This window comes from Ptychodera flava, chromosome 12, assembly GCF_041260155.1.
Source record: "Ptychodera flava strain L36383 chromosome 12, AS_Pfla_20210202, whole genome shotgun sequence".
Taxonomy (NCBI): Eukaryota; Metazoa; Hemichordata; class Enteropneusta; family Ptychoderidae; genus Ptychodera; species Ptychodera flava.
Window position 1 is genome coordinate 11,982,767 of NC_091939.1, and position 27,042 is coordinate 12,009,808.

Sequence of the window (27,042 nt, forward strand, 5' to 3'; positions counted from 1 at the left end):
TGTGGTGAAAACATTTGCGCCGCCTATGGCGGCGCGCCGGCAAAGAATACATGAGAATAGGGTTTCCAAATTTAGCTAATTTCTGGAGCATTGTGACAATTTTTTTTTCATTTCTGTCTGTCATGACAATTTTTTTTTCTCAGGCCATGACAGGATCAATTTTTTTTTTCTTCTATCTCACCTGGTGACAAATTTTTTTTTCTCAAAATCCTCCATACCCCCCCCCCCCAGAAATCAAATGGTGTTCCCCTTACATAGCTCTCGTACTTACATAACCGAGAAAAGCCATCACGAGGAATGCTGTCTTTGAACCTCGATTTCCACATTTCTCGTCCTGGCCCCCGGCTTCATCTGTCGATACCCTAAGTCCGTTCACGCCGGAATTTTCGAAATGTACATCATTGACACAGACTGCATCTTCGAGACATAACTCGTGCTCGGTTTGAGCATCGTCCATGTTCTTCGTCGTTCACGCTTCAACCTGATCTAAAAATAGACACATATGTTACAACATGGCCTTGACGGCCTGTGTTGGCGCTTGATTATCTCCTCAGAAAATTTACCCACAGGATTACAATTTCGATGGAAAACAAAAGGTATCACATGACACCTCCATAATCCTCCTTGAGACTGGATGAAGGCGGCCAGGGATCGCCAAAAACGTCTTTAAGAAGTGCTTGCAAAGGGAAGATTCTCCACAAATGCTATTTGCGAGATGCATTGAACGTATTTTCTTTGAGTCAGCTAAAAGGGAATCTTACTGTATAAACTCGTGTCAAAATGTGGTGGACGCCCCTCAATAAAAAACCCCGAAAAAGGCTGGCCCTATGTCAACTTTCAAAAACTGTCAAAACCCTTTCACGATTGTGGTGGACCTCTACGGTGGAAAATGGGGATGAAAAAGTTCAGAGAGTACCATACACCGTGGTTTTACATAAGAAAAATATAAAAAGGAGTTGCACTGTCATAAATTACAGCTACTACTTACAGAAGACCTAACCTTTCACGATAATTCACGTATAAAAGTTAAGTGTCAGTGGCAATTTATTATTTCAGTTCTCTGATACAGGGAGGAAAACAGTTTCCCTTACAGGTGCATCGATGCGAACAAAATACCTTGTCATTTTTATCTTCTGAAACACGTCACTGTATCGTCAATGTATGAAGTATTAATATTTTAGTGTACGTTGCTTTCTCATACTAAGTTCTCACTGAGAAAACAGCAACTGAATGATGCAATTTTTGGTTAGTATGATGCACTTTATGCAATAATGAGCCTGTGTCTCAATTCGAAAATTCAAAAACATAGTGACCCTCATCACCAAAATAAAAAGAAAGCATATGAAATGAAAATACTCACGTGTTTCCTTATATATTGCAGTTTTGTGTAAATTTGAACTTTTGCCACATGTTTGCAACTTCATTGAAAGTGTTATGATCAACATCATCAACAATATTCACCGCAGATTAATTCTAAAGGTCATTGACTATACAAATATGTAATCTGCTGAAATAAAAATACTTAATTTCTTTGACTGCTGTCCTTATGTCGCCACTTTTTATAGCAAGTGTAATTGCCTTTGGCCAAGTCCTTCAAGCCAAACACATATATGTCGAACTGTGAACGCTCTCTAGATATGCAAATTATAAATTAACTGACATGAAAATGCAAAATGACTTTCAATATTGTTTTAACCTGGTATCATCGATGTACATAACATGTTTTGCCAACTTTGATCAAGTTAATCCGGGTATATATCCCTTATTAGGAAAGTTAATTGACTTTGAATAGTGTTATATCATAGTATCTTCAATGTACATAGCAAGTTTTACAAACTTTGATCAAGTAAGCCAGATTGGCTGAAGTAAAATTGCTTAGTAACTTTCAATAATGTTGTATCGAAGTATCTTCAATGAACATACCAAGATTCGTCAACTTTGGTGGAGTCAATCAAGCTATATATCCCTAATAAGAAAGTTCATTAAGTATGCAAATAAGGAATTAGCTGAAGTGACAATTTTTAATGACTTTCGATAATGTTGTATCATAGTATCTTTAATGTACACAGCAAGTTTCGTCAACTTTGGTGGAGTCAATTCCTAATTAGGAAAGTTCATTAAGTATGCAAATTAGGAATTGGCTGAAGTTAAAATGTTTAATGACTTTCAATAGTGTTGTACCATAGTATATCCGTTTTTTTCTAAAATCATTAATTATGCAAATGAGCACAAAAGTAAGTATGCCACACCCACCAAAAACTAAACAGTTCTTGCCATTTTGCAAACTGAACTTGTGTAACAGATTGAAACTAGCCGTATTGATTCTGATCTGATGAGTTGTTTTTGATATATCGGGCTAACAGTTAGACACACACACACACACAGACATCGCTGCGACATTAGCTCACGTGTGTGAACACGTGAGCTAACAAAGGTGATCCCCGTTGAGACTGCACCACCCCCAGGCCGAAGAAACGGACCAGTCCCTAACCCACAGACAGATCTAAGGTCCATTGATAGGCAAGTCCAAAGGTCTTGTGTCGCCGCCATTTTAGTTTGGCAAATGCAGTGAAAAAGATCGTGTGCAGAGCTGTTCGCCAGACTACAGGCGGTGCAGGACCTCTGGACTCACTAGAGATTGCTTTGTATTATGATAGGTGCAGCCAACGAACAATGCACTTTTAAAGGGGTCCTTACTATGATAAGATATATTGTGTATGACAAGCAATGTGAACTGACTAATTTTAAGTCAAGAGGGTAATTAATTAGCTGTTCATAATTTGCCCTCCCACGAAAAAGTTTTCGACCTACCCTCCCGCACTCAAACTTCATTTTTACCCACTCCCAACTTATTTTTGCCTGTTTCCCCTCCCGCTGTGAAGTTTTGAAGCTCCCCTGCCCTGTGGCGAAAAAAAATTGCCGATTTCCCCTGCCCTTGAAAAAATTCCCCTCAAAATTTTGTCATTCCTTTTCCCTGCAGACATGAAAAGTTATAAGTACTTGCCCTGTGTCCCGATCCCCGGAAACACCATACCTGAAATTCCCCTGTCCCCGTTTTAAAAGTAGCTTCCTCTCTCCTCGTTTATCGCCAACCCCTGTCCCCAGGACAATCAACCGATATCTGCCCTGCCCTACAAAAATAACTAAAATTTGCTCCCCTGTCACTTAAAACCATGTCCCCTATCCGAGCAAAAATAAAATTTCCCCTGCCCTCAAAACTTGCTCCTGGAACAGCTTTTTCGATGAATAGCTTCGTTGGCTGCACCGTTATGAATTGGCCTACCCATAACTACATATTGGAGTGATACACAGTACTGTAGATTTCCCATTATCATTGCGATTTGTATCCTCGGAGATACCTGAGTGAAGTCTACTATGTCTCCCATGTGTAGACAAATTCACAGACTATTTATCAAAATTTTGAAAACGTACTTTTATGCACACCATTCTTCTTAATTCTCATTTTAAATAATTTGGAAAATTATGCCTAATTGAGAGAGGAGATAGCATTTTTGTGAAATTTGCCAGAGATTGTGTCCTCAGCCATACAGAATAATGTGATGGAAAGTAGGGAGACTAGTTGCACCTGTTTTATGAAACAAAAGGATATTGATTTTTTGCAATGGAAGTGACAAAAGAAATTTGCATGCTAAGTTTTCTCAGAGAATGACCCCTTCAGTTCGTCATAACTTGCTGCCTAAAAAGTATGGCATTTGTAGTACCTGCAGAATGTGACTTTTATGGTTGTTTAGTGGTTATTTTCAAACTTTCACTGAAATATCTAAACGTACTTTTACTAGATATTATTTAAAAATTATTCTGATGCTGCACACTAGTGCTTACATGCAGAACTGAAAAAGTTTTTAGAAAAGTAACCTTCAAGGATACAAATCAAAGAGTATTGTGGGTAATTTATTGTACTGTGTGATACAATGCCAACCGGATAGTCGGAACGATAGCAGAAGAACAGAGTTTTTTGCGGTCTTTTACTCTTGAGAACAATAAAGGATTATTACTAGCGTATGATGTATACCTAACACTGACCAATACACTTCTGCTTTGGTTTGGCTCAGAATTTTTGCTTCGTCGAAAACTTACTCTGCGTCGACATCATAATACAGTCGGAATTATTCTCGAATACATTCCAGCTTGATGTGTTGGCCGAATTCGCATCAGACTGAATACCGAGTCGAGTCTGATTTTGAATAATCAACGGAAGCTGTTTTCATCGAAGATTTCAAAGTTCATCATATTGATAAAAATGTCGATACCCGTACTTTGTTGCAGCGAACAAAGGAACCGATAATGAATTAAAACTGCAGTGAGTACATACTTCCCCGTAGATTTTTACTGCGTCTGCGCAGGATTGGAAAATATTACGATTTTGACAAATTGAAATTATAGTGAAAATGACCTCAGTGAAAACACAAAGGATGCTATAAAGGGACAGAAACAAAGACATTTATAAAAAAAGTGTTCCCCGGCGAATTCTCGGCGGGCGGACAATTTCTTATTATCACAGACAAATATAGACACAGACTCGCAACGGGTATTGTTTAAAGCGTGAAGCGGTTATGTAACCCATCCATATTTGCCTCGCCTCCAGTTGCTCTCGCCTCTCTTTTCCGAAGAGTGCCGACCATGCATCCTTCGGGGTTTTTTTTTGGATTTTCGCCAATTGTTAAGCGAAAGTATGTTCGGCAAAGTTTGTGTTGTTGTTGTCGTGTGGTGCTGAGCGGAATTGGCGTGCTGGCAAAAACGGGAGTGTTTTGAGCTTCAGGAAAGTGAGATTTACCGTTTTAAAAATTCCTCTCATATTTTTATGAATATATAATGAGTGTGTTTGAACCAAATTTACAAGTCTTTTATCGATACTCTCTGGTTTTACTTGGTGGTTTACGGTCAGTCATACCGTCTTTTACACGTTCGTCAAGGAAGTACATGTTTTGATTAGCGTGAAGCAGTGTTTCTGTCCTGAGAGCTCACAAAGTAACTATGGTTGCTACGCGACTGGCAGCACGATGCCATCTCGCCGTATTTTTCGCATAATCTCGTGCAATTATCAACCACAAACAAAGTCTCCAAAAAGTTTAACACCTTTGAAGCTCATTTTAATATGAAAAGGCAATAGTCTACCGAGACGACCATGGAGCAAAAGGCATGCCGCGTTTCAGTCTGTGTCTATATTTGTCTGTGTTATTATCAACAAGTGCGAAAATTTCACTCTTTTGCAGCGCGGACAACCTAACGAGAGTCCAGTCCATGGCAATTATTCGGTTATTTTCGCGCTATTTTTAGAGGACAATGAGCTTTCATAATGACGAAGAATAGTGGAATTATTCTAGTAGAGAAAGGGTTGGAAGGAAATACGTCCACATTGTAATTAGAGAACAGGCTTCGAAAGGTATTCTCTTTCCCAATATTTTGATTTGCGTCAAAAATCTTTAGAATAGCATTTGGTTAAATTGGCTCTTGGTCAGATTTAAAAAAATTGGCTTGTTGGTTTGCCCTTTGATGATTATTATTGGGAGCCGAAGCGTTGTCAACTCTTCCCCTATTAGAATATATGATGTTAATTTTATTGTGTTTACGCAAGGGATCTAGCCGCTGTCTTTTGATAACATTTTTGACAATTTTGTAATTCTTGAGATAAGTCCGGCATTTCGAGATTTGCATGATGGAACAGCGGTTGATATCGATAAAATAGCAGTGATTTGAACCCATAATGCCGTAATGATTCGCATTTTTCAATTACCTTTCACCGAATATCATTAAGGGTTGCTTTCACTGCCTCTAAATTCCACCTTTTAAAGCCCAATATCAACTGTGTTGGTCTATAGGTGTAAAGAAGAAAATGCAAATTCAAGTTCAATCATTTGAACAGCGCCTTATCAATGCTGCCGATGTCACGTCCCTCCACAAAATGAGTGTGGCATAGGTGAATGAATGCAAAATGGCAACTTTCCATTTATTTGCCTTCTATAGCTAAGCCCATTTCGTTATTTTCTGTAAGCCCGTTGCCGTAGTTTTAAAGTTAACTTCGTTAATTTTACTGATTTTAGGACTATTGTAGGGAACTTCACATATGACTGAACTCTCTACGCCCGACGATAGCCACATAATATTAGACAGAGAGAGAGAGAGAGAGAGAGAGAGAGAGAGAGAGAGAGAGAGAGAGAGAGAGAGAGAGAGAGAGAGAGAGAGACAGACAGATAGACAGACAGAGAATACTGAACTTGAAATTTGACAACTGCAATTTCATGTGACCTGACTTCGGTCTGAACGATTTGGTTTGGAGGAAACCTATTTCATATTAGACAAATCGCCTGATTCTCTGTGTTCAGATGTCTTGCCATGCATCACGTGGTACATGATGAATACCAGCGTTGATAGGTAACAGTGTTATTTGCCCCCTCACACAGTAGATCCATTCACAGGTAACATTATTCACAGTCCTGAAGCAAAGAGCAAGTTCAGAGGGCACGATCAAGGGGTCACTTGACCAGCAATTGCAGGGGGCGTCCGCAAGACCGACGGCTCACGGCATGCTGAATATTTGATTCCACACTCTCCTGGGAATTTCTGTGCTGGATTGCATCATAAACAAGTCAGATATAATGCCTAAAGTTTGACCTTTGTGTCTACACAATGCGTAAACCGACTTTGTGGAACTGTAAACGCACTGTGACCGAAACCTGTGACGTCACGGAGCCAGCCAGCGCTATTTAGTGTGCGAACTGTCATTGGAACTCGTAGGGCTTCTACGTGTCAATTTACAAAGCGACAGTCACACGGCGGCGTTTGAATTTGAGCACAGAACGAACTCTTCAGGCAAATATACCGGTGAAAAGGAAGGGTATACTTTGGCCTAGCCATGAAGGCAGCGACGAGAACTAACCTGGCTGATAAACGGACATAATTAAGCTATCTCGTCAGACATGTAACAGGTAGGTAGGTTTGTTCTCACAAGTTCTCACTGCAAAGATTGCACATTCAGGCGCAGTTATGATTAGTTCTATTTAGGGTTCAACGGTAACAGCCTAGGTAATTAAACAACAATGATGCTGTAGGACCCATGTGTAAACGACCAGCGTATTAAATTTTGGCTCATTGTAGCTCGCCCTTGAATCGACAATCGTTGGCAGGCAACATGCTTGAGTGGCGACTTGTACTCGGAGTCGTAATCTTGTTCATTTGTGTACAAACACAATTGTTACTTGGATTTCAATTGTGGTTTAAAAAACCCTTCGCCCGTGAGTTGAAGCACCGACAACTCCTCCTGTATATGTGGTAACGGTACTCGCCTATCGGGAAGTGAATTCAACCATTTTTCATTTTATAGTACTTTGTGTCAACAGTCCCAACTGCAAAAACAAGAAATCGAAACCATACTCACTCGTATGTATATCAGGTATGGCGTAGTGGACTTTGGAGTGCTGTTGACTGTTTAAGATATGCCATCGTGCCTATAAGGCGAAATTCCCGCTTGTTCGCCTCGACCCAATTAGTACACCATAGATTGTCTGGCAAAGGACCCATTCTTAAAATTTCAAAAAGAACTCGCAAGTTACGCAACACCGATCGATTCTACCACGCGAAGTACTTAGAATTTGCTCAATCGCACGCCATGTGGAAAGGGCATAGTCTTTGACACTGCGACACGAAAGAACCCCGAAATTTGTTCGATCTGTGTTTATTCTACACCTTTAGGTTCCTTAGTTCACCTTCGACCTAGCCATGGATTACTACAGGTGCGTAAATCTCTTTAAAGTATTGTCATTACATCTTCCAACGCGTAGCAGGGCAGCTGTGGTCCAGAACACTATTCTTGACCACTCGGAGCTTGGACCTCACCCCATTTCATCTGCCATTGCAGTGGACTCAGCAGGCATAAATAACCCCACGTGGCTCTCTTGATCAAACATATACCATCCCATCTGAGGTTGACATGAAAAACACACTTGTCGATGTTTTGGGCGATGGCAGTAAAATACACGTCGTATATTTTTTTGTTCGCGTCGTCTCAATTACAAGTACAGTGCCGTTTTGTCCCCAACATTCTTTTCTTTCTTCCATCAAAGATATATCTTTGTAATAGAAACATTTTCCATCTTCCCCTTCAGCTGGAAATTTGATCTGTTTTCCTATAAACCGACTACAAATTTCAGCCAGTAGAATTACGTCATCGTTAACGTGAAAAGTAACCACGATTGCGAGTTCATCCCATTGCCACAGACAAAGCCCCTCCACGAGATTTCAACACCGCCCCTGAAATCAAGTTTAATTTGATAAAAAATATATCAAAAACAGGCTGTACTTACCCAAAAGCTGACGACTTCGTGTCTCGAAACATATTTGTCAAACCCAATATCGTTGCGAATTAGTAGGATAGTCAACAGGTCCGGGTTGGGTATTCGGAAATAACCAAGGGGATGTGCCAATAATTACGTAACAGGCTTAGAGCGGACGTCATGAGGTCAACGCGGGTCATTATGTTGCCTTGCGTTAACTTTTTTCTCTGGTGTTTGTGGACCTGTCAATGCAATAAATTATTTTATGTTTGTTTGTTTGTTTGAAAATTGATAGAAACAGCGTGGCACACATTTGATATTGATTGATGTTTTTGAGCAAAAACTCTGTTAATTTTACACAGTCTGGAACACAAGAGGCGTTAATTGCACCCCTGTATTTTTGTCGTAATACTATAGTCATACATTCAGTTTTACTTGTTAGTTCATTTTGTGATAGTTTTCATTTAAGTGCCACGCTTTCAGTCTAATAAACCCTTTGAGCGCTGTGATTTTCTCCCGCCAAAATTTAAGTACAAAATTTTAACAATTTTTTTGGATTCTTCTGTAATTTGGACCGAATGGACATCACATTTTATCGGCTACAGTTTTTTTCTCAAAATTTTAGCAAAAGTCTGAGAAAAATTGACTTGGGTTTATTTTATAAAGGGGACAAAAATAGACTTTGGCGCTCAAAGGGTTAAATATATACAGGTGTTTGGTTTTACTCATTTTAAATAATCATAGCGACAAAGACGTAATGATAATGGTGAGAATGCCTCCGTCAATTCGTTTTATGTACAACCGAATACATTTACTTTTAACCGGCTTCTAGACATGTCACGCGTACATGTGCGCGTGGATATCAAAAACAAAAGTTCAAGTCTACCGGTGTCCGAATGCTACCTCCAAGCACGGTCTGAGTCCACCTATCATGAGCGAATTGTGCGAGAGCCCCATATTCTACCACATAATCATGATTTCGAAGTATGTGCCTCGAAAGTTAAAGACTTTCAATCGCAAATGACCAAATTAAGAATAAAATCAGGGGTCACCGTGCAAAATTTTTGGAATTGAACATATCAAAATTTTACCAACATTTGAAATTAAAAATGGCCGCCATCCCTGTACAGTTATTTCTATCGGGAAATAAAACTTTCTATTTGCGAAGAACTAAGAAGGTGAATTTTTTCTTACTTCAAGAGCTTAAGGTTAGATCATGCAAGTGGTAGAACAGAAAAATTGTAACGATTTATAGTTCGAATATCCAGCGCATTCTACCTTGAAGAATGTCTATGCCTTATACATTTAACGCCTAAATGTATAAGACAGTCTTTATAGTACCTCCTTGGTTACAGAACATACAAGGTCTTACAAATACAATGCTCATAGACTGTGTTTTAAGATAATGTCTTTCTAACTCTCAACAGGTGTAATAAGAAATTACATATAAGAGCTGTCTGTAAGCAAGATTCAAGGCGCCAGTAACATGGCGGACGACATTGAGGAGGACTCGTCAGAGACGAGGAGAGAAGCGGATAGCACAGATGACGAAGGTGACAGTGACTATTCACGACAGCTTGAGGCATTTGAAGATCACATGATACACCTGCAGGAGGAGGAGGATCACGGGGAGGAAGATGATGAAGAATATGAAGGGACAAGTGAGCGAGTGTCGAATAGGAAACTGAAAGCCTTCTCTCTGTATTTGGCATTTTTTGGTCTGGTAAGTTGCTCTCTAGCTGGTTTTCCGTGTCTCAGTCATCACCTGGCACTCACTAACTCTCCCCCGAACAAAAATCACAAAACAGTTCCTCAGCCTCCGTTATATTTTGCGTCAAGTAGTAAAAATTTGATCTCATCCGATATCATACTGAGAAGCATATATGCATTTCACGATTTCTCTGTCGGCTAAGTGACGTCATGCGATAAAATGTAAATTATACGGAAAGCAAAATGCACAAGACACCTCAAACTGTGATCGTACAAGATCACTGAAAGGAATCTCGATTCCTAAGACAAAAAACATTACTTTAAAATAGAATTGAATTTGTAGAAAAAATATGTCTTTCCATTGCTTAATTGACAGTAGTACGTTATTCTTGATACGCATGGATACTAAAACTTTGACTCGGAGCTGTTACAGGCAATTTTGAAGTCCTGGTCTTGAGTCTTGTTCTACCGTCCACAATTGTTTACTTACACAAATAATTGTTAAACATGTTGAAGTGTACACCAATATAGTTCAAACGGTAGACAATTTTTCGTAGCACAAGATAAAACTTTGACCATCAGGAAGTTTTTGATTACTTCCAAGACACCACAAAGACAGACTGATACATAAAGGAAGAATGCGCCTCGGCGACAGATATTCGGACTCTCAACTTTTTCCATTTTTTTCTGAGCTACTACTTTGGCGTAAGAAAAATTTTCACCGTCCTAGTTTTTCGAAAATCGTAAATTTTATTTTTTTCTCATAAGTTAACACAGGGATGGCGGCGATCTAGTTCTGACTTTTGCATGGTGACCCTTCTTGATTTAGTTAGAGGGTGATTGAAGGTTTCATAGAGAAACGTTTGACCAGAAGTTTAAGTTTTTCACTTTCGCAGCGCATACTACCTTAAATCATTTAAACCTTCAGAAATCATAAAATTAACATGGTTTTCGTACAAAACCGGAACTTCATCCTTTTCCTGCCAAGTCCATATTTCACCACCAGGTCAAAATGGTTAAAATTAATGAAACACAACATATTCCATATGATGTATTTTAACAGAATACCGTACATTGAAGGCTGTTGAAAACATAATACTGTAAAGTTGATTTTTTGTGGACAAAAGATGCTATAACATACCAAGCCAAGTGGGTGAAAATACGCCATGTTTTGGCTCAGTACCGCTTTTTACTGACTTGGCTGATGGGGAAGCGATACAGTTATTACTGTCTGGCAGGAAAAGGGTTAATATAGGCCAATATGGTATACTTAGTCAATTAAGGACCCAACATGAAGTTTACCGAACGATTTTCGTTCTTATAAATTCTCAGGGTATGGATATAGCGGTGGTTGGACCTAGCCTTCCAGACCTGCAGCTGATCACTGGCCAAGGTATCGACAAGATTGCCATTCTATTCAGTACGTGCGGTGCCGGTTACCTCCTTGGGTCGTTTTTAGGAAGTGCCTGCTTTGAAAGACTCGGAAAGGCGATGGTAGCGCTGTCTCTCCTTGGTTCTGGGGCTATGAGTGCTCTAGTTCCCTGGTGTGATAATCTGGCGTCGCTCCTTTTCGTCTTTGCCGTCTTTGGACTTGTCGATGGTTGCCTAGATTCCGGTAAGATTCAGAAATGTTCAAACAATAATTTAGAATTTTGCAACAACTTTCATTTTGTCTACCTCAATGTGCCGTTTGACCTGGCCTGCACCATCTTGCAAAATAATCGCACTTGCGACAACAGATGGTTCCGACTCAAAAATACATTATAATTCCTGAAAAATTCACAGTTTAGTCTATCATGTAGAACTATGTTATCTGCTCCTCAAGACAGCAGTGTGAAGATTTAGGAATACGCATTTTTTTCAAATTCGATCTAATTCCCATGAAATGTTGGTGGTTTTGCACGAGGCTGAGGCTGAGGCTAGTCCACATCTCCCAGAAGAGCCATCAATCCAATACTTATTTTTAAACGTTAACCATATAAAACTGTCTTCCTCTCATCAAGGCACAGACAGTCGAGAAAGTTTCTCGACTGTCTATGATCAAGGCTACGAACAAATAAAATGTCAAGTACATCTACAAATAAGTGTAATTTTTAAAATGGGCCAGTGCTAAAACAATATTTTTTCTTGGCCAAATCATCTACTTTTTGTTGGGACTTTTTACCATCTCTTTCATAACTTATGTTTTATATTTTAATCTGAATAAAACCCGAAAATGACACGAACTTCAGTCTTCACAAGTTTTATGATCTCAATGTTACAATAACATGACTACAGTAACTAGTCCGTGGTGCGTAGCGGTGATATATGTGACGAAGCTTGATTTAACCATCTGAATGATGGAAATCCTCGAATACGAAATGAAATGTGAATCGGATTCTACCTGCTTCTACCTAAATGTTGATACATATATTATACGGGCTTCAGCGAACAGCGGTTGATCATTGTGAGTTTGCGAGAGGTCCACGAGTGCACGGAAATAAAATGTGACCAAATTGATATTCGAAAACACATTTTCCAGTCTTCGCATCTTACACTAATTTACTGTTGACATTTCGCCATTTATCACCATTTCTCAATTTCACCATTTATCACAATTTCTCGATTTCGCCGATAATAAGCTTATGCCCAACTAGCGTAAAACGAATTTCAAAGAGTTGAAGTCATTAACCCCCTCCCATAAAAACAAACAAAAAACCAAACAAACAAATTCAAAACAAATTTTGGCATAATGTAATGCTTAAGACGTTGGAGGAAAAGATGGCAACGAGAAAGGAAAACTGCATTACCGAATCATTGGTTCTAAAAAGTCAAGAACCAGTCTGAGAAACAAACGTCTTGTTTGGCGTAGGCCTAAACTTTGTCATGAATTTATTGTTTCAGGTGGAAACAACATGTGTGCAGCTCTCCGCAGCAAGAAGTACACAAGAGCTCTGCACTTGACGTATGCAGTTGGTGCCATTTTATCGCCATTGATCGCCTGCCCGTTCTTATCACCGGAGTTGGTGAAAGGCACAGTACCGCCATCTTCAAATAGTTCGACATCCCCACCTATCTCTGTGACTGTTCATCCAGGCTACCTGGAATTCCCCTATGGAGATGGGCACGTCACAGCTGGCCATGATATATCAAGGACAAGCACGCAAGCAAACACGTTTCAAAATGGTCGTCTTCACAGTAACAGGACAAATCAAAATAATTATAACACGTTTTTTGCCCACGATTCACTCCCCTCTTCAATATCAACCCAGAATCCTTTTCGCCATGGTCAGTCACTGGCAACCACAGTACACCGATTGAAACCCACGCACCCCATCGAGGTCAAGAACGTGACAATTCTCAAAAGTACTGTTGCAGTTGACACGGAAGTTACTAAGGAAATGGCGGTAAACCGATCTAGGCTGTGGATTCCATGGACGATTATAGCCATATACAAGGTGCTAGTCGCCTGTCCTTTCTTCGTTTTGTTCTGCATTGGGACTAAGCGTCAAATTTTGCAAGAGATAAAGGAAATTCCCACTGTTGAACAAACTGAGAAACGGGGAAGTGGAAAATTCAGATGGTCACTGCTAACCTTTTTGTTTATTTTTTACTTTTTATGCCACGGACAAGAGGGAATTTATGGCGGATTTCTGTACTCTTACGCAGTACGCGCAGGACTAGGATTTACACCAATTATAGGTGGAGTTTTAAATTCATTATTTTGGATTGGTTTTACCATATCGCGTGCTATTGGAGGGTTCTTTGCCTACCATCTCTCACAGACTGCCATGATCATAGTTAATCTTTCTGGTTTATGTACATTCAGCATCATTTTGGCAGTTGTTGGCAAAAGTTCAGCTGTCCCCATATGGATCTGTACGCCATTTCTCGGATTCTTCATGGCAGCCATGTTTCCATCCGGGGCATCATGGGCGGAGCAATACATCATGCTGACAAGTAAAGCGACAGCATCCTTTCTTTTGGCCGGATCACTCTCTCAGATAATTCTTCCCCTGCCTGTTGGTAAAATACTCTTCATCTACGATTTTTCTGTGCTATTCTACATGATCGTTACGATGGCCGCGGCAGCAGTGGCTGTGTACATAGTAATGCAGACATTTGTTTCATGCTACTATCACTGTGAACTTGAACACAAGGAAGGTCAACATACAATGCAAGACAGCGAATTCATCTTCGAAGAAATCACTTCGGATGTCGTATGAGAGTAATTTTCTGGGAAGTTCCAGAGATTCAATCCTGATAATACAGTTGTTATCGCGCGAGTTACGTGTGCCACACCAGAGGGCATTTAGCGCCATTTAAGCTTAGTAACTTAGATCATAGGGTATTCAATAGTCGTTAGTGATAATAAAGAAATATGAAAATTATTATTATTATTATTATTATTATTATTATTATTATTATTATAAGAAATATGAAAAAAAAATATGAAATTGTTTTTGTTGTTGTTATTATTTCCATCATTATCATCATCATCATCATTATCATCATCATTATGGAGCACCATTGGCGACGTTGAATTTCTACAAAAGTTCGTCAGCCTAGCGAAAAGTACTCCATCTATGTAGATGGAGTACCTTTGATATGATAATGATGAAAATTAATAACAACAAAAAAAACAATAATTTTCATATTTTTCATATTTCTTTAATAATTTTCATATATTTCATATTTATTATAATAACAATAATATGATAATATTTTTCATATTTCTTTATCATCACTAATGACTACTGAATACCCTATGCTTAGATCAACAAGTTTATACCACTGGCATCTACGAACGTTTTCAGACAACGAGTATTTGGTTGACAGAATTGACATTACATATATAGATACATTTACTGTACAACAGATAGAATTTTACAAATAGAGCAGTCCACATCAAGACTACAATATCGTGTTATAGAAAGTTTGCTATATTTATAATAAAGTATAAACCGTGTTGTATTTTATTCGAATGTTTCTTTCTCCTTGTTGATTAGCTAACCTATTTTAGATTACTGTCCCGACTATACTTAGTCGATGTCTGTACGTAGTATGTATGTATGTATGTATGTATGTATGTATGTATGTATGTATGTATGTATGTATGTATGTATGTATGTATGTATGTATGTATGTATGTATGTATGTATGTATGTATGTATGTATGTATGTATGTATGTATGTATGTATGTATGTGTGTATGTATGTATGTGTGTATGTATGTGTGTATGTATGTGTGTATGTATATTGTTACGTGCAGAGAAAACGAACAAAAGGGTGAACTCAGCAGTTAACGTTTAAACAAAATTTATTACGAAAAAAAAAACTAATTGCTAAGTCAGGGATAGAGTACAAGCTTTAAAAGTGTACAGACTACTTATCTCAGCTGGGACGGCAAAGCTCAGTCTCAGAGTTGTAACAGTCAGTTGAATGAATGAACAGTCCTTGCAGGCTTGCAGCTGCACAAAGTCCACAGTATAAATCCAGCGTTGACAGTGAAGGTCTTGAAAAGTCTTGAGAATGACTACTGCTGGAGTTTATAGTAACACACAAGAGACACGATCCCAAAAGTCTGACTGGAAGCTGTGCACGTCCCTTTTATAAAGGCATATAAGAACAATCTAGAACTTTTATTGACATGCTAATTACTGTTCTAAAATTATCTCCCTTACACAACTAATCAACTTTCCAGAACATTCCAAACATGACTAATTGAATTCAAGGTTGTGAGGTCATCAAGGGCAGTGACCTTGAGAATGTTCTAGACTAATTGAACTCAGGTCATGATGAGTGTGGGGGAAATGACCTACATAACACACCCCCTCTTCAAAAAAAGAAAATTTTTCAAAGAAAAATCTTTCTTTTACAAATGTAATCTTGAAAAGGATTAAGTACTCAAATTTTGTTTTACTCTAAAGTAAAATTTCTTGAAAGTGAACAACAATAAACTCTAAATACGAGAGAGACAGTCTGCAATTAAATTGTCTCTGCCTTTGATATGTCTAATGTCAAGATTAAACTCCTGTAACATTAAACTCCATCTTAGCAATCGCTGATTTTTGCCTTTAAATTTCTGCAGAAAAACAAGAGGGTTGTGATCAATATAAACCACTATTGGCTGATTTGAAGAAGTAACATAAACTTCAAAATGCTGTAAAGCTAATATCAAAGATAAACACTCTTTTTCAATTGTAGAGTAGTTTCTCTGTGATTTGTTAAATTTGCATGAAAAGTAGCAAACAGGATGATCTGTCCCATGACTATCCTCTTGCAATTTGGTATTGGAAAACTTGAAATTGCACTGAACTTGGCATAAAGTATGCATGGCAAAGTCCGGTTATTTTTATTGAGTTTGATAAAGTCATTGTCCGGCAAATACTTGGCTTCCTCTCGGAGATATTCCGCTTTCGCAGGATTCAGTCTGTCTGGATGTTGTTTTAAAGGCTTACTGTCCCCCACATCAACGACGTGATAGATGACGTTTGTCCTCGTGGGAACATCTTGAAACAGGTGTTTATATTCGTGGAGCAGTTCTTTCACCTGTTGTTGTTGTTCTGGCTGGAGGTGTGCCAACTTTGTAGACTCCAGCTTCTCCAGGATTTCTGAGTTCTGAAGCTTGACCGAGCCTAGCTTTGAATTAAGAGTATTTTCACTCAAGTCAGTTTCAGTATCACTATCTTCATAATGGTTTGAACTGACTGCACTGACAGGCTGAGTTATAGTAGGATTATCCCTATCCAAATATGGCTTAAGCATATTTATGTGACATAGCTGTTTTTGTTTTCGCCTGTCAGGTGTTATTATGATGTAATTTAAATCACTCAATTTCTTATCGATTAGATATGGCCCAAAGTAACGAGCATGGAGTGGTTTGCCAGGAATTGGAAGTAGAACAAGAACTTTTTGACCTGGTTCAAACTTCCGTTTTGAGGTGTTTTTATCGTATTTGGTTTTCATTGACTGCTGAGATGACTCAAGATTTTCTCTGGCTAATTCACATGCTTTAGAGAGTTTTGTACGAAAATCTGACACATATTGCAAAATATTCAGACAATCATCATCGTCTGATAGGAATTTCTCTTTAACGAGCTTAAGTGGGCCACGGACTGTATGTCCAAATACAAGCTCAAATGGGCTAAAACCAAGAGACTCCTGAATTGACTCTCTAACAGCAAAGAGCAAAAAATGAATTCCTTCATCCCACTGTTTCTCTGTGTCAAAACAGTAAGTCCTAATCATGTTTTTCAAAGTTTGATGAAATCGCTCAAGAGCACCCTGACTTTCTGGATGATAGGCGGATGACCTATACTGTTTAATGCCTAGCTGATCCATTACTTGTTGAAAAATACCAGACATAAAGTTGGAGCCTTGATCGGACTGGACACATTTAGGGAGGCCAAATAAAGTGAAAAATTTGACTAAAGCTCTCACTATAGTCTTTGTCTTTATATTTCTCAGTGGTATGGCTTCTGGGAACCGAGTTGATGTACACATAATTGTCAGCATGTACTCATTTCCTGATCTTGTTTTTGGTAGGGGCCCAACACAGTCTATTAGTATCCTACTAAATGGTTCTTGAAATGCAGGAATTGGCTGTAAAGGGGCCTTTGGAATGGTCTGATTTGGCTTTCCTACCATTTGACATGTGTGACAGGTTTTACAGAAATGTGCTACATCCTGCCTGAGATTAGGCCAATAAAGTGACTGAGAATTTTGTGATAAGTTTTCCTTACTCCCAAATGACCAGCCCAGGGGGTTTCATGGGCCAGGCGCAATATTTCAGCACGATAGGACTTTGGAACCACAATTTGATGTTTTATAGCCCAATCGTCATCAACCAAGACGTCTGGAGGTCTCCATTTACGCATGAGAATACCAGATTTTGTATAATAGGAAACAGAGCTATCTGAAGTTTTACCTTCATCATCTACCCTGTCAAACAAAGACAAAATATCTGGGTCTTTGTGTTGTTCTGCAATGAGATTTGATCTAGAAAATGTCTGACTTTGGTCAGCAGAAGTTTTACTGGAAGTTTCAAATCCACGAGGGATAACGGAATGATCCGTGTCAAACACCTGACTGAGAAAGGTGTCATTTAAGTCAACATCTGTGACATTATTTTTGAGAGTATTTTGATTCTCGGAAGTTTTCTTTGACATGGCTCGAGTAATGGCACATGAAGGAAATAAATCGGGTATCTCTTGTTCAATTGGCTCTGGATCCTGATCTAAACTAGGATTATCAGTCACAAGTGGATTAGTAATGACCTTGTCCCCAGCAAGGTCGTTTCAAGAAGAAGGTGAATCCCTTCAAAAGGCAAAAAAGGCCTAATACCTAAAGCCACAGGTCCAGAAACAAAGTCCGAAGACAAATAGACATTATGGAGAGGAACAGGAATGTAGTCATTACAATCTACCCCCTTAATAAGAACTTTAGAACCTGAAAATGACTTTTCAGAAAACGGCAGGGTATCTGCCAACAAAAGAGACTGGGAAGCCCCGGTATCTCTTAAAATTTTGACAGGGGTAGCGGAAGAGAAATCACTAGAAAGTGATATAAAACCATTATGAATAAATGGCTCGAAATACCCATAATGCTATCTTGAGAAGAATTGACCTTGACCTCATTAATTGGGGATGAGAGGGGTTTAACCTCAGAAAATGTGTTGCACACATTATTAGACTCTAATTGAGTTGATGAAGAAATAAAGCCGGTTGGCTTAGATCCACTTTGACCACTTTGACCTTCACGTTTTCTTTTCAATTTGAAACACTCTGACATTAAATGGCCGTCTTTCTTACAATAATTACAAGAAAGTGTACCAAACTGTTTGTCAGAAGGAGATTGAGACTTGGGATCTGATGATGTGGAGTGTTACTTGAACTCTGTGAACTGTTGTCATTTGATTTTCTACTGTCCTTTGAAAAATTCTTGGATGAAAAGGAGGAGTTAAATTTACCTGCATTGTTTCTGTATGAAAAGGACTGGGATGGTTTGCTGAGAAATGAAGATTTGTGGGTCAATGAATAATCATCGGCCAAACGTGCAGCAACCTCCAATGTATCTGCCTTTTGTTCATTGATAAACGTCTTGATGTCACTCCGAATGCACCTCTTAAATTCTTCAATCAAAACAAGCTGTCGTAATTTGTCATAATTCTGACTGACCTTTTCAGAAGAACACCAGCGATCAAACAGTTGTTCTTTTGTTCGAGCAAATTCAACATAAGTTTGATCCTTCACCTTCTCACAATCCCTAAATTTCTGACGGTAAGCTTCAGGCACCAACTCATAGCCCTTGAGAATTAATTCCTTCACAGAATCATAATTTGAAGCCTGCTCTACTGACAACTGAATGTAAATTTCTCTGGCTTTACCCACCAAAGCACTCTGCAAAAGCATAGACCAGGACTCCTTAGGCCAATTCAGACTCTGAGCAATTTTCTCAAAATGAAGGAAATATTTATCAACATCCTTTTCTTGGAAAGGGGAACTAACCTGAAATGCTTAGTGATGTCAAACTTGTCTGAAGGGAAGAATTTTCCTGATTGTCCAAGCTCTAAACGTCTCATTTCTAACTGTAGTCGATGTTCTTCCAATTCTCTCTCCTTTTCTCTCTGTCTTTCTTCCATTTGTAATTCTTTGTCTTTCATTTGTAATTCTTTGTCTTTCATTTGTAATTTTTCCTGCCTTTCCCTTTCTTCCATTTGCAATTTTTCCTTTTCTAATTCCAATTTCTTAAGCTCCAAATCTGCCTGTATTTCTAATTCTAATTTTTTGAGTTCGAAGGAAGACTCAGGCTCATAATCTTTTAAGGCAGACTCCTCAAAATGGCCAGAATTAACTAAATGTTTTGCAATCTTGAACTGAATTTCTCGCTTGCGCATAGATCTTTTGACATCTACTTTAAGGAATTTGCCAGTGCTATGAGGTTGTCTTTTCTGAGGGAATTAAATGTGTCCTGATCAAGGTCATCCATAAATTCGTCTGGCTTGAATTCCGCCATGATTGAATTTCGCTGAGTTCACAGTATACAGTAGTTTTGAAAAGGCTGTCAAAAGTTGTCAAACGGCTCAAAATATTCGTATCCCGGACAAGCCCCCAATTTGTTACGTGCAGAGAAAACGAACAAAAGGGTGAACTCAGCAGTTAACGTTTAAACAAAATTTATTACGAAAAAAAAACTAATTGCTAAGTCAGGGATAGAGTACAAGCTTTAAAAGTGTACAGACTACTTATCTCAGCTGGGACGGCAAAGCTCCAGTCTCAGAGTTGTAACAGTCAGTTGAATGAATGAACAGTCCTTGCAGGCTTGCAGCTGCACAAAGTCCACAGTATAAATCCAGCGTTGACAGTGAAGGTCTTGAAAAGTCTTGAGAATGACTACTGCTGGAGTTTATAGTAACACACAAGAGACACGATCCCAAAAGTCTGACTGGAAGCTGTGCACGTCCCTTTTATAAAGGCATATAAGAACAATCTAGAACTTTTATTGACATGCTAATTACTGTTCTAAAATTATCTCCCTTACACAACTAATCAACTTTCCAGAACATTCCAAACATGACTAATTGAATTCAAGGTTGTGAGGTCATCAAGGGCAGTGACCTTGAGAATGTTCTAGACTAATTGAACTCAGGTCATGATGAGTGTGGGGGAAATGACCTACATAACAATATATATATATGTGTGTATGTATGTATGTATGTTGGTGCATATATTTATGTTTGTTTGTTGTTGAAGCATGATAGTATTCATCAGTTGAAATTACAAAACATGATTTGATGAGGTTGTTTTGAAATAAGGTTTCAAAAAGCCAAACCACACTCATCCTAAAAATGCGGCCACTTAATTCCCAGTTTTTCGTTAACCCTCAGTTACAGGGGTTTTTCAGTCGGTGTGTATGGTAGCGAACAAAATTTTAACATCGAGGTAAGAAGAAAAGTTTAACATCTGGCAGTACAACGACTGGATAGATATAGTCCGTGGGCTGGAGGGGCCCACCGTGCACCCCCCCCCCACATCCTACTTCTTGGGTATTTTTTGTTCTTTAGGACCTGCTGAACAAGAAAAAAGATGTTAACATTGGATATTTTGGGATGCACTACCTATCTCGGCTGGTTTTTGATTTGCATGTACCGCAAAAAATGGCGAAAAATGGGTAGGGGTAGGGGGTACTATATCCTCCCCTACATTGAGTAAACTAGCATGAAATAGCACAAACCATACATTTTTGGAAAGCTGAGATTCTGCTCTTTATGAAAAACACCAACTTTAGCAAAATTAATTTGTGTACATAGAATAGGACGACTTTAAAATGAATTTTTTTGACAATTTTGAAATTTTTTACCCAAAATACCATGTAACAATTGTGATTTACTTGTTATTAAGCAAAATTTGACAGCTTTTTGTGTTTGAATTATTTATTCCCACATATTAAACAAGAAAAATGTGTTAACATTAGATATTTAACTATACACTACTTCTCTTGAGTCAATTTTGAATTGCGTGTATCTGTATGGGGTGTGCAAAAGCTAGGGGTAGGGGTACAACATTCTTTCCTTGATGAAGTAAACTGGCTTGAAATGCCATATACCTTATAGTTTTAGAAAGCTTAGATACTGGTCTTTCTAAAATGCATAAAGTTTTAGTGAAAAAATATGACGTCATAGAATTGGATAACTTTAAATCGATTTTTTCTGGTAATTCAGTATTTTTAACCGGAAGAAAATACGATAACTATTGTTTCCTCCTTATGAAGCAAATCAAACACATTTATGGATGTTATTTACTAATTGCAATGTGCGGAAGAAGAAAATAAATGTCAAAATTGGGTATTTACCATGCATTATTGTCTCTTGTCACTAAAATAGCAAGTTTTGCTACATTGGTATATCGTGAATGGGCATTTTATTGTTATGCAATGAACTAATGCACAGCCTTAAAAAGAAGACTCGAAAACGTGCACACATAGTCATATTGCCATTTTCTCCTTCAAGTAAATAGATTATTGACGACTGTCTATTGTTATAATTTAATTTTTAAATATTTTCTATAAAATAATTTTGTTAAGGCGTATTTGGAAAATTGTCTATGCCTCCTTATCTTACTTTATATACAGCAAGCATTACTAACAATCTGTAAGCCGACACTAGAGGGGGCGTCTACGTGCCCCTCCCCCCTCACCCCACAGGATAACAAACCTGTAATTTTCAGAAGCCTTGGGATCCCTAGAATAAGAAATGGGATTTTAACAGACAAAATATAGGGACTCAATAGTTGTTACGGTCATGTTTTGAAGGGTACCACAAAATCACGATTTTGTGACCCACGTGGATTTTTGTCAAACCTGTCTTCTTGTACGTGATCTGCTGAGCTTACTGTTTAATATGACCTAAGTTATGGGGTATCATTAGAAAGGTAATTTATTTTTCTTGAAAATGGTATATAGCAATATGCAATATCTTCTACAGTTTTCATAAAATAGGGCCATAATTTACCCCATACCCCAAAGTTTTATGTCTCAAATTACTGTCAAAACTAATCTAAATTCCACCAATTATTTACCTAAACATAATACAAAGGCAATACTGTGTATTAACTTTGTGTTATTTGCTACAGGTACATGTTAGAAACTTGGAATAAACTTTTAACAGAAAAAATATTGGGATCCTGTAGCTGTAACAGTCATATTTTGAAGGGTACCGAAAAATCACAGTACTGCAAACTTGCATACATTTTTGTTAAACCTGTCTTCTTGTAAGTCTTCTGCTGAGCTTATTTTGAACATAACGAGGCCAATGGGGTACCATTAGAAAGTTAATTTACTCTTCTTTAAAATGATATGTTGCAATATGCAATATCTTCTATAGTTTTCATGAAATAAGATCAAAACTTACCCCATACCCCAAAGTTTTATGTCGCAAATTACCATCAAAACTAATCTCAAATTCTACCAATTATTTTCCAAGACACATTACAAAAGGCAATTCTTTGTATAAAATATATTTTATTTGGTACAGGGACATGTCAAAAATATGAGTTAGACTTTAAAGAGACAAAATATTGGTATTGAATGACTGTTACTGGCATGTTTTGAAGGGTACCGTGAAGTCAGAGTATTACCGACTCGCATATGTTTTTGTTAAATGTGTCGTCTTGTAAGTTTTCTGCTGAGCTTACTTTTTACATAACCTAGATTATGGGTTGCCATTACAAAGACGATTTATTTGGCTTTAAAATGACATATTGCAATATGTTATATCTTCTATAGTTTTCATGAAATAGGACCAAACCTTACCCCATACCCCAAAGTTTTATGTCACAAATTACCATCAAAACTAATCTCAAATTCAACCAATTATTTTCGTAGACACATTACAAAAGGCAATTCTTTGTATAAAATATATTTTATTTGGTACAGGGACATGTCAAAAATATGAGTTAGACTTTAAAGAGACAAAATATTGGTATTGAATGACTGTTACTGGCATGTTTTGAAGGGTACCGTGAAGTCAGAGTATTACCGACTCGCATATGTTTTTGTTAAATGTGTCGTCTTGTAAGTTTCTGCTGAGCTTACTTTTTACCATAGCCTAGATTATGGGCTGCCATTGAAAAGACAATTTATTTGGCTTTAAAATGACATATTGTAATATGCTATATCTTCTATAGTTTTCATGAAATAGGACCAAACCTTACCCCATACCCCAAAGTTTTATGTTGTATATTACTGTCAATACTAGCATTTAATTACGATAAATTCTATAAAAAAAGACAAACTTTGTATGAAACCTATTTTATTGTTACAGAGACATTCCAACTATGAAAGATACCATTAACAGGATAATTATTGTGATTTAACAGCTGTTAGCATCATAGTTTGAAGGATAGCAGGATATATGTTGCTGAAACCCGTGAAATTTTATTAAACAAGTTTCCATGAAATTTATCTGCCAACTTTATTTTATCCGTAACGCAGATTATAGGGTATCATTACAAAGCTTTTATCACTCTTTATTTTAGCATATGATAAAGTGCATTATCATCTGAAGTTGTAATGAAATGGCAAAAACTTACTCAGCCCTTAGTTTTATGTGCAAACTACATCTGTTCGAAAACTTTGCAGTTTGCGAATTGGGATATGGGGTAAGTCTGGTCCTATTTCATGAAAACTATTAAAGATATTTCATATTACAATATGTCACTTTAAGGCAAAATAAATTTTCTTTCCAATGATAGTCTATAAGATAGGTTAGAGTAAAAAGTAAGCTCAGCAGATGACTTACAAGATGACACATTAACAAAAACACATACGAGTGGGCAAGACTGAGACTTTACAGTACCCTTCAAAACATGACAGCAACAACCATTCATTCCCAATATTTTGTTTTTTAAAAGTCTATCTAATATTTTTAACATGTCTCTGTAGCAAATAAAACAGATTTCATACAAATCATTGCCTTTTGTAGTATGTCTAGGTAAAAGTTTGGTAGAATTTGAGATTAGAAGTGATAGTAATTTGCAATATAAACTTAGGGGTGTTGGGTAAGTTTTGGTCTTATTTCCTGAATACTTAAGAAGATATTATATATTACAATATGTCATATCAAAGAAGAAAAAATTACCTTTCTAACGATACCTCAATAGCTGGTTATGTTAAAAAATAGGCTCAGCAGATGACTTTTAATAAGACAGGTTTAACCAAACGTATGCGAGTTGGCAATACTGTGAGTATGTGGTACCCTTCAAAATATGACTGTTACAGCTACAGAATCACAATATTTTTTCTGTTAAAAGTTCGTTTCAAGTTTCTAACATGAACCTAAAGCAAATATACTAAATTTAATACAAATCATTGCCTTTATATTATGTCCCGGTCAATAGTTGTCAGAATTTGAGATTAGTTTTGACGGTAATTTGGAATATAAAACTTTGGGGTATGGGGTAAGTTGTGGTCCTATTTCATGAAAACTATAAAAGATATTGCATATTGCAATGTATTATTTTAAAGAAGAGTAATTACCTTTCCAATGATGCCAAACTTGCTACATTATGTTAAAAAGTAAGCTCAGTAGAAGACTTACAAGAAGACAGGTTTAACAAAAATGTATGCAAGTTGGCAGTACTGTGATTTTGCAGTACCATTCAAAATAGGACTGTTACAGCTAGAGCATCTGGATATTTTTCTGTCAAAAGTTTATTTCAAGTTACTAACATTTACCTGTATCAAATAAAACAAATTTGATACCAATCATTGCCCTTTGTATAATGTCTAGGTAAATAATTGGTAGAATTTAAGATTAGTTTTGACAGTAATTTGTGACATAAAACTTTGGGGTATGGGGTAAATTATGGCCCTATTTCATAAAAACTGTAGAAGATATTGCATATTGCAATATGTCATTTTAAAGCCAAATGAATTGTCTTTCCAATGGCAGCCCCTTATCTAGGCTATCTAAAAAGTAAGCTCAGCAGAAAACTTACAAGACGACACATTTAACAAAAACATATGCGAGTCGGTAATACTCTGACTTCACGGTACCCTTCAAAACATGCCAGTAACAGTCATTCAATACCAATATTTTGTCTCTTTAAAGTCTAACTCATATTTTTGACATGTCCCTGTACCAAATAAAATATATTTTATACAAAGAATTGCCTTTTGTAATGTGTCTTGGAAAATAATTGGTAGAATTTGAGATTAGTTTTGATGGTAATTTGCGACATAAAACTTTTGGGTATGGGGTAAGTTTTGATCTTATTTCATGAAAACTATAGAAGATATTGCATATTGCAACATATCATTTTAAAGAAGAGTAAATTAACTTTCTAATGGTACCCCATTGGCCTCGTTATGTTCAAAATAAGCTCAGCAGAAGACTTACTAGAAGATAGGTTTAACAAAAACGAATGCGAGTCAGTTATACTGTGATTTTTCGGTACCCTTCAAAATATGACTGTTACAGCTACAGGATCCCAATATTTTTTCTGTTAAAAGTTTATTCCAAGTTTCTAACATGTACCTGTAGCAAATAACACAAAGTTAATACACAGTATTGCCTTTTGTATTATGTTTAGGTAAATAATTGGTGGAATTTAGATTAGTTTTGACAGTAATTTGTGACATAAAACTTTGGGGTATGGGGTAAATTATGGCCCTATTTCATGAAAACTGTAGAAGATATTGCATATTGCTATATACCATTTTCAAGAAAAATAAATTACCTTTCTAATGATACCCCATAACTTAGGTCATGTTAAACAGTAAGCTCAGCAGATCACGTACAAGAAGACAGGTTTGACAAAAATCCACGTGGGTCACAAAATCGTGATTTTGTGGTACCCTTCAAAACATGACCGTAACAGCTATTGAGTCCCTATATTTTGTCTGTTAAAATCCCATTTCTTATTCTAGGGATCCCAAGGCTTCTGAAAATTACAAGTTTGTTATCCTGTGGGGTGAGGGGGAGGTGCACGTAGACGCCCCTCTAGCCTTGGCCTAATAGATTGTTAGTAATGCTTGCTGTATATAAAGTAAGACAAGGAGGCATAGACAGTTTTCAAATACGCCTTAAACAAAATTATTTTATAGAAAAATATTTAAAAATTAAATTATAACAATAGACAGTCGTCAATAATCTATTTACTTAAAGGAGAAAATGGCAATATGACTATGTGTGCACGTTTTCGAGTCTTCTTTTTAAGGCTGTGCATTAGTTCATTGCATAACAATAAAATGCCCATTCACGATATACCAATGTAGCAAAACTTGCTATTTTAGTGACTAGAGACAATAATGTATGGTAAATACCCAATTTTGACATTTATTTTCTTCTTCCGCACATTGCAATTAGTAAATAACATCCATAAATGTGTTTGATTTGCTTCATAAGGAGGAAACAATAGTTATCGTATTTTCTTCCGGTTAAAAATACTGAATTACCAGAAAAAATCGATTTAAAGTTATCCAATTCTATGACGTCATATTTTTCACTAAAACTTTATGCATTTTAGAAAGACCAGTATCTAAGCTTTCTAAAACTATAAGG

General features: G+C 37.3%; 2 protein-coding genes across 5 annotated transcripts in view; one reads left to right on the forward strand and one right to left on the reverse strand.

The window, feature by feature from the left end:
• The window catches only part of LOC139145019 (sodium-dependent glucose transporter 1B-like), a 67,442-nt gene extending 59,908 nt beyond the window's left edge, over positions 1–7,534 (reverse strand). For all 3 annotated transcript variants that reach the window (XM_070715915.1, XM_070715916.1, XM_070715914.1), the window contains exons 1-2: positions 7,397–7,534; positions 272–486 (exon numbers count right to left, since the gene is read on the reverse strand). In XM_070715915.1, the coding sequence (XP_070572016.1) occupies positions 272–273 (2 nt within the window). In that variant the 5' untranslated portion in view covers positions 274–486; positions 7,397–7,534. The remainder of the gene's footprint in view (positions 1–271; positions 487–7,396) is intronic.
• Positions 6,440–14,959, forward strand: LOC139145017 (sodium-dependent glucose transporter 1A-like). Of its 2 annotated transcripts, none has more exons than XM_070715907.1 (4): positions 6,440–6,947; positions 9,719–10,014; positions 11,334–11,616; positions 12,885–14,959. In XM_070715907.1, exons 2-4 carry the CDS (start codon positions 9,778–9,780, stop codon positions 14,204–14,206), a joined length of 1,842 nt encoding a protein of 613 aa, XP_070572008.1. In that variant the 5' UTR covers positions 6,440–6,947; positions 9,719–9,777; the 3' UTR covers positions 14,207–14,959. The 2 variants fall into 2 exon arrangements, with proteins under 2 accessions (XP_070572008.1, XP_070572009.1); XM_070715908.1 differs by lacking the exon at positions 6,440–6,947 and adding an exon at positions 7,613–7,751.
• Positions 14,960–27,042: the final 12,083 nt, after the last annotated feature.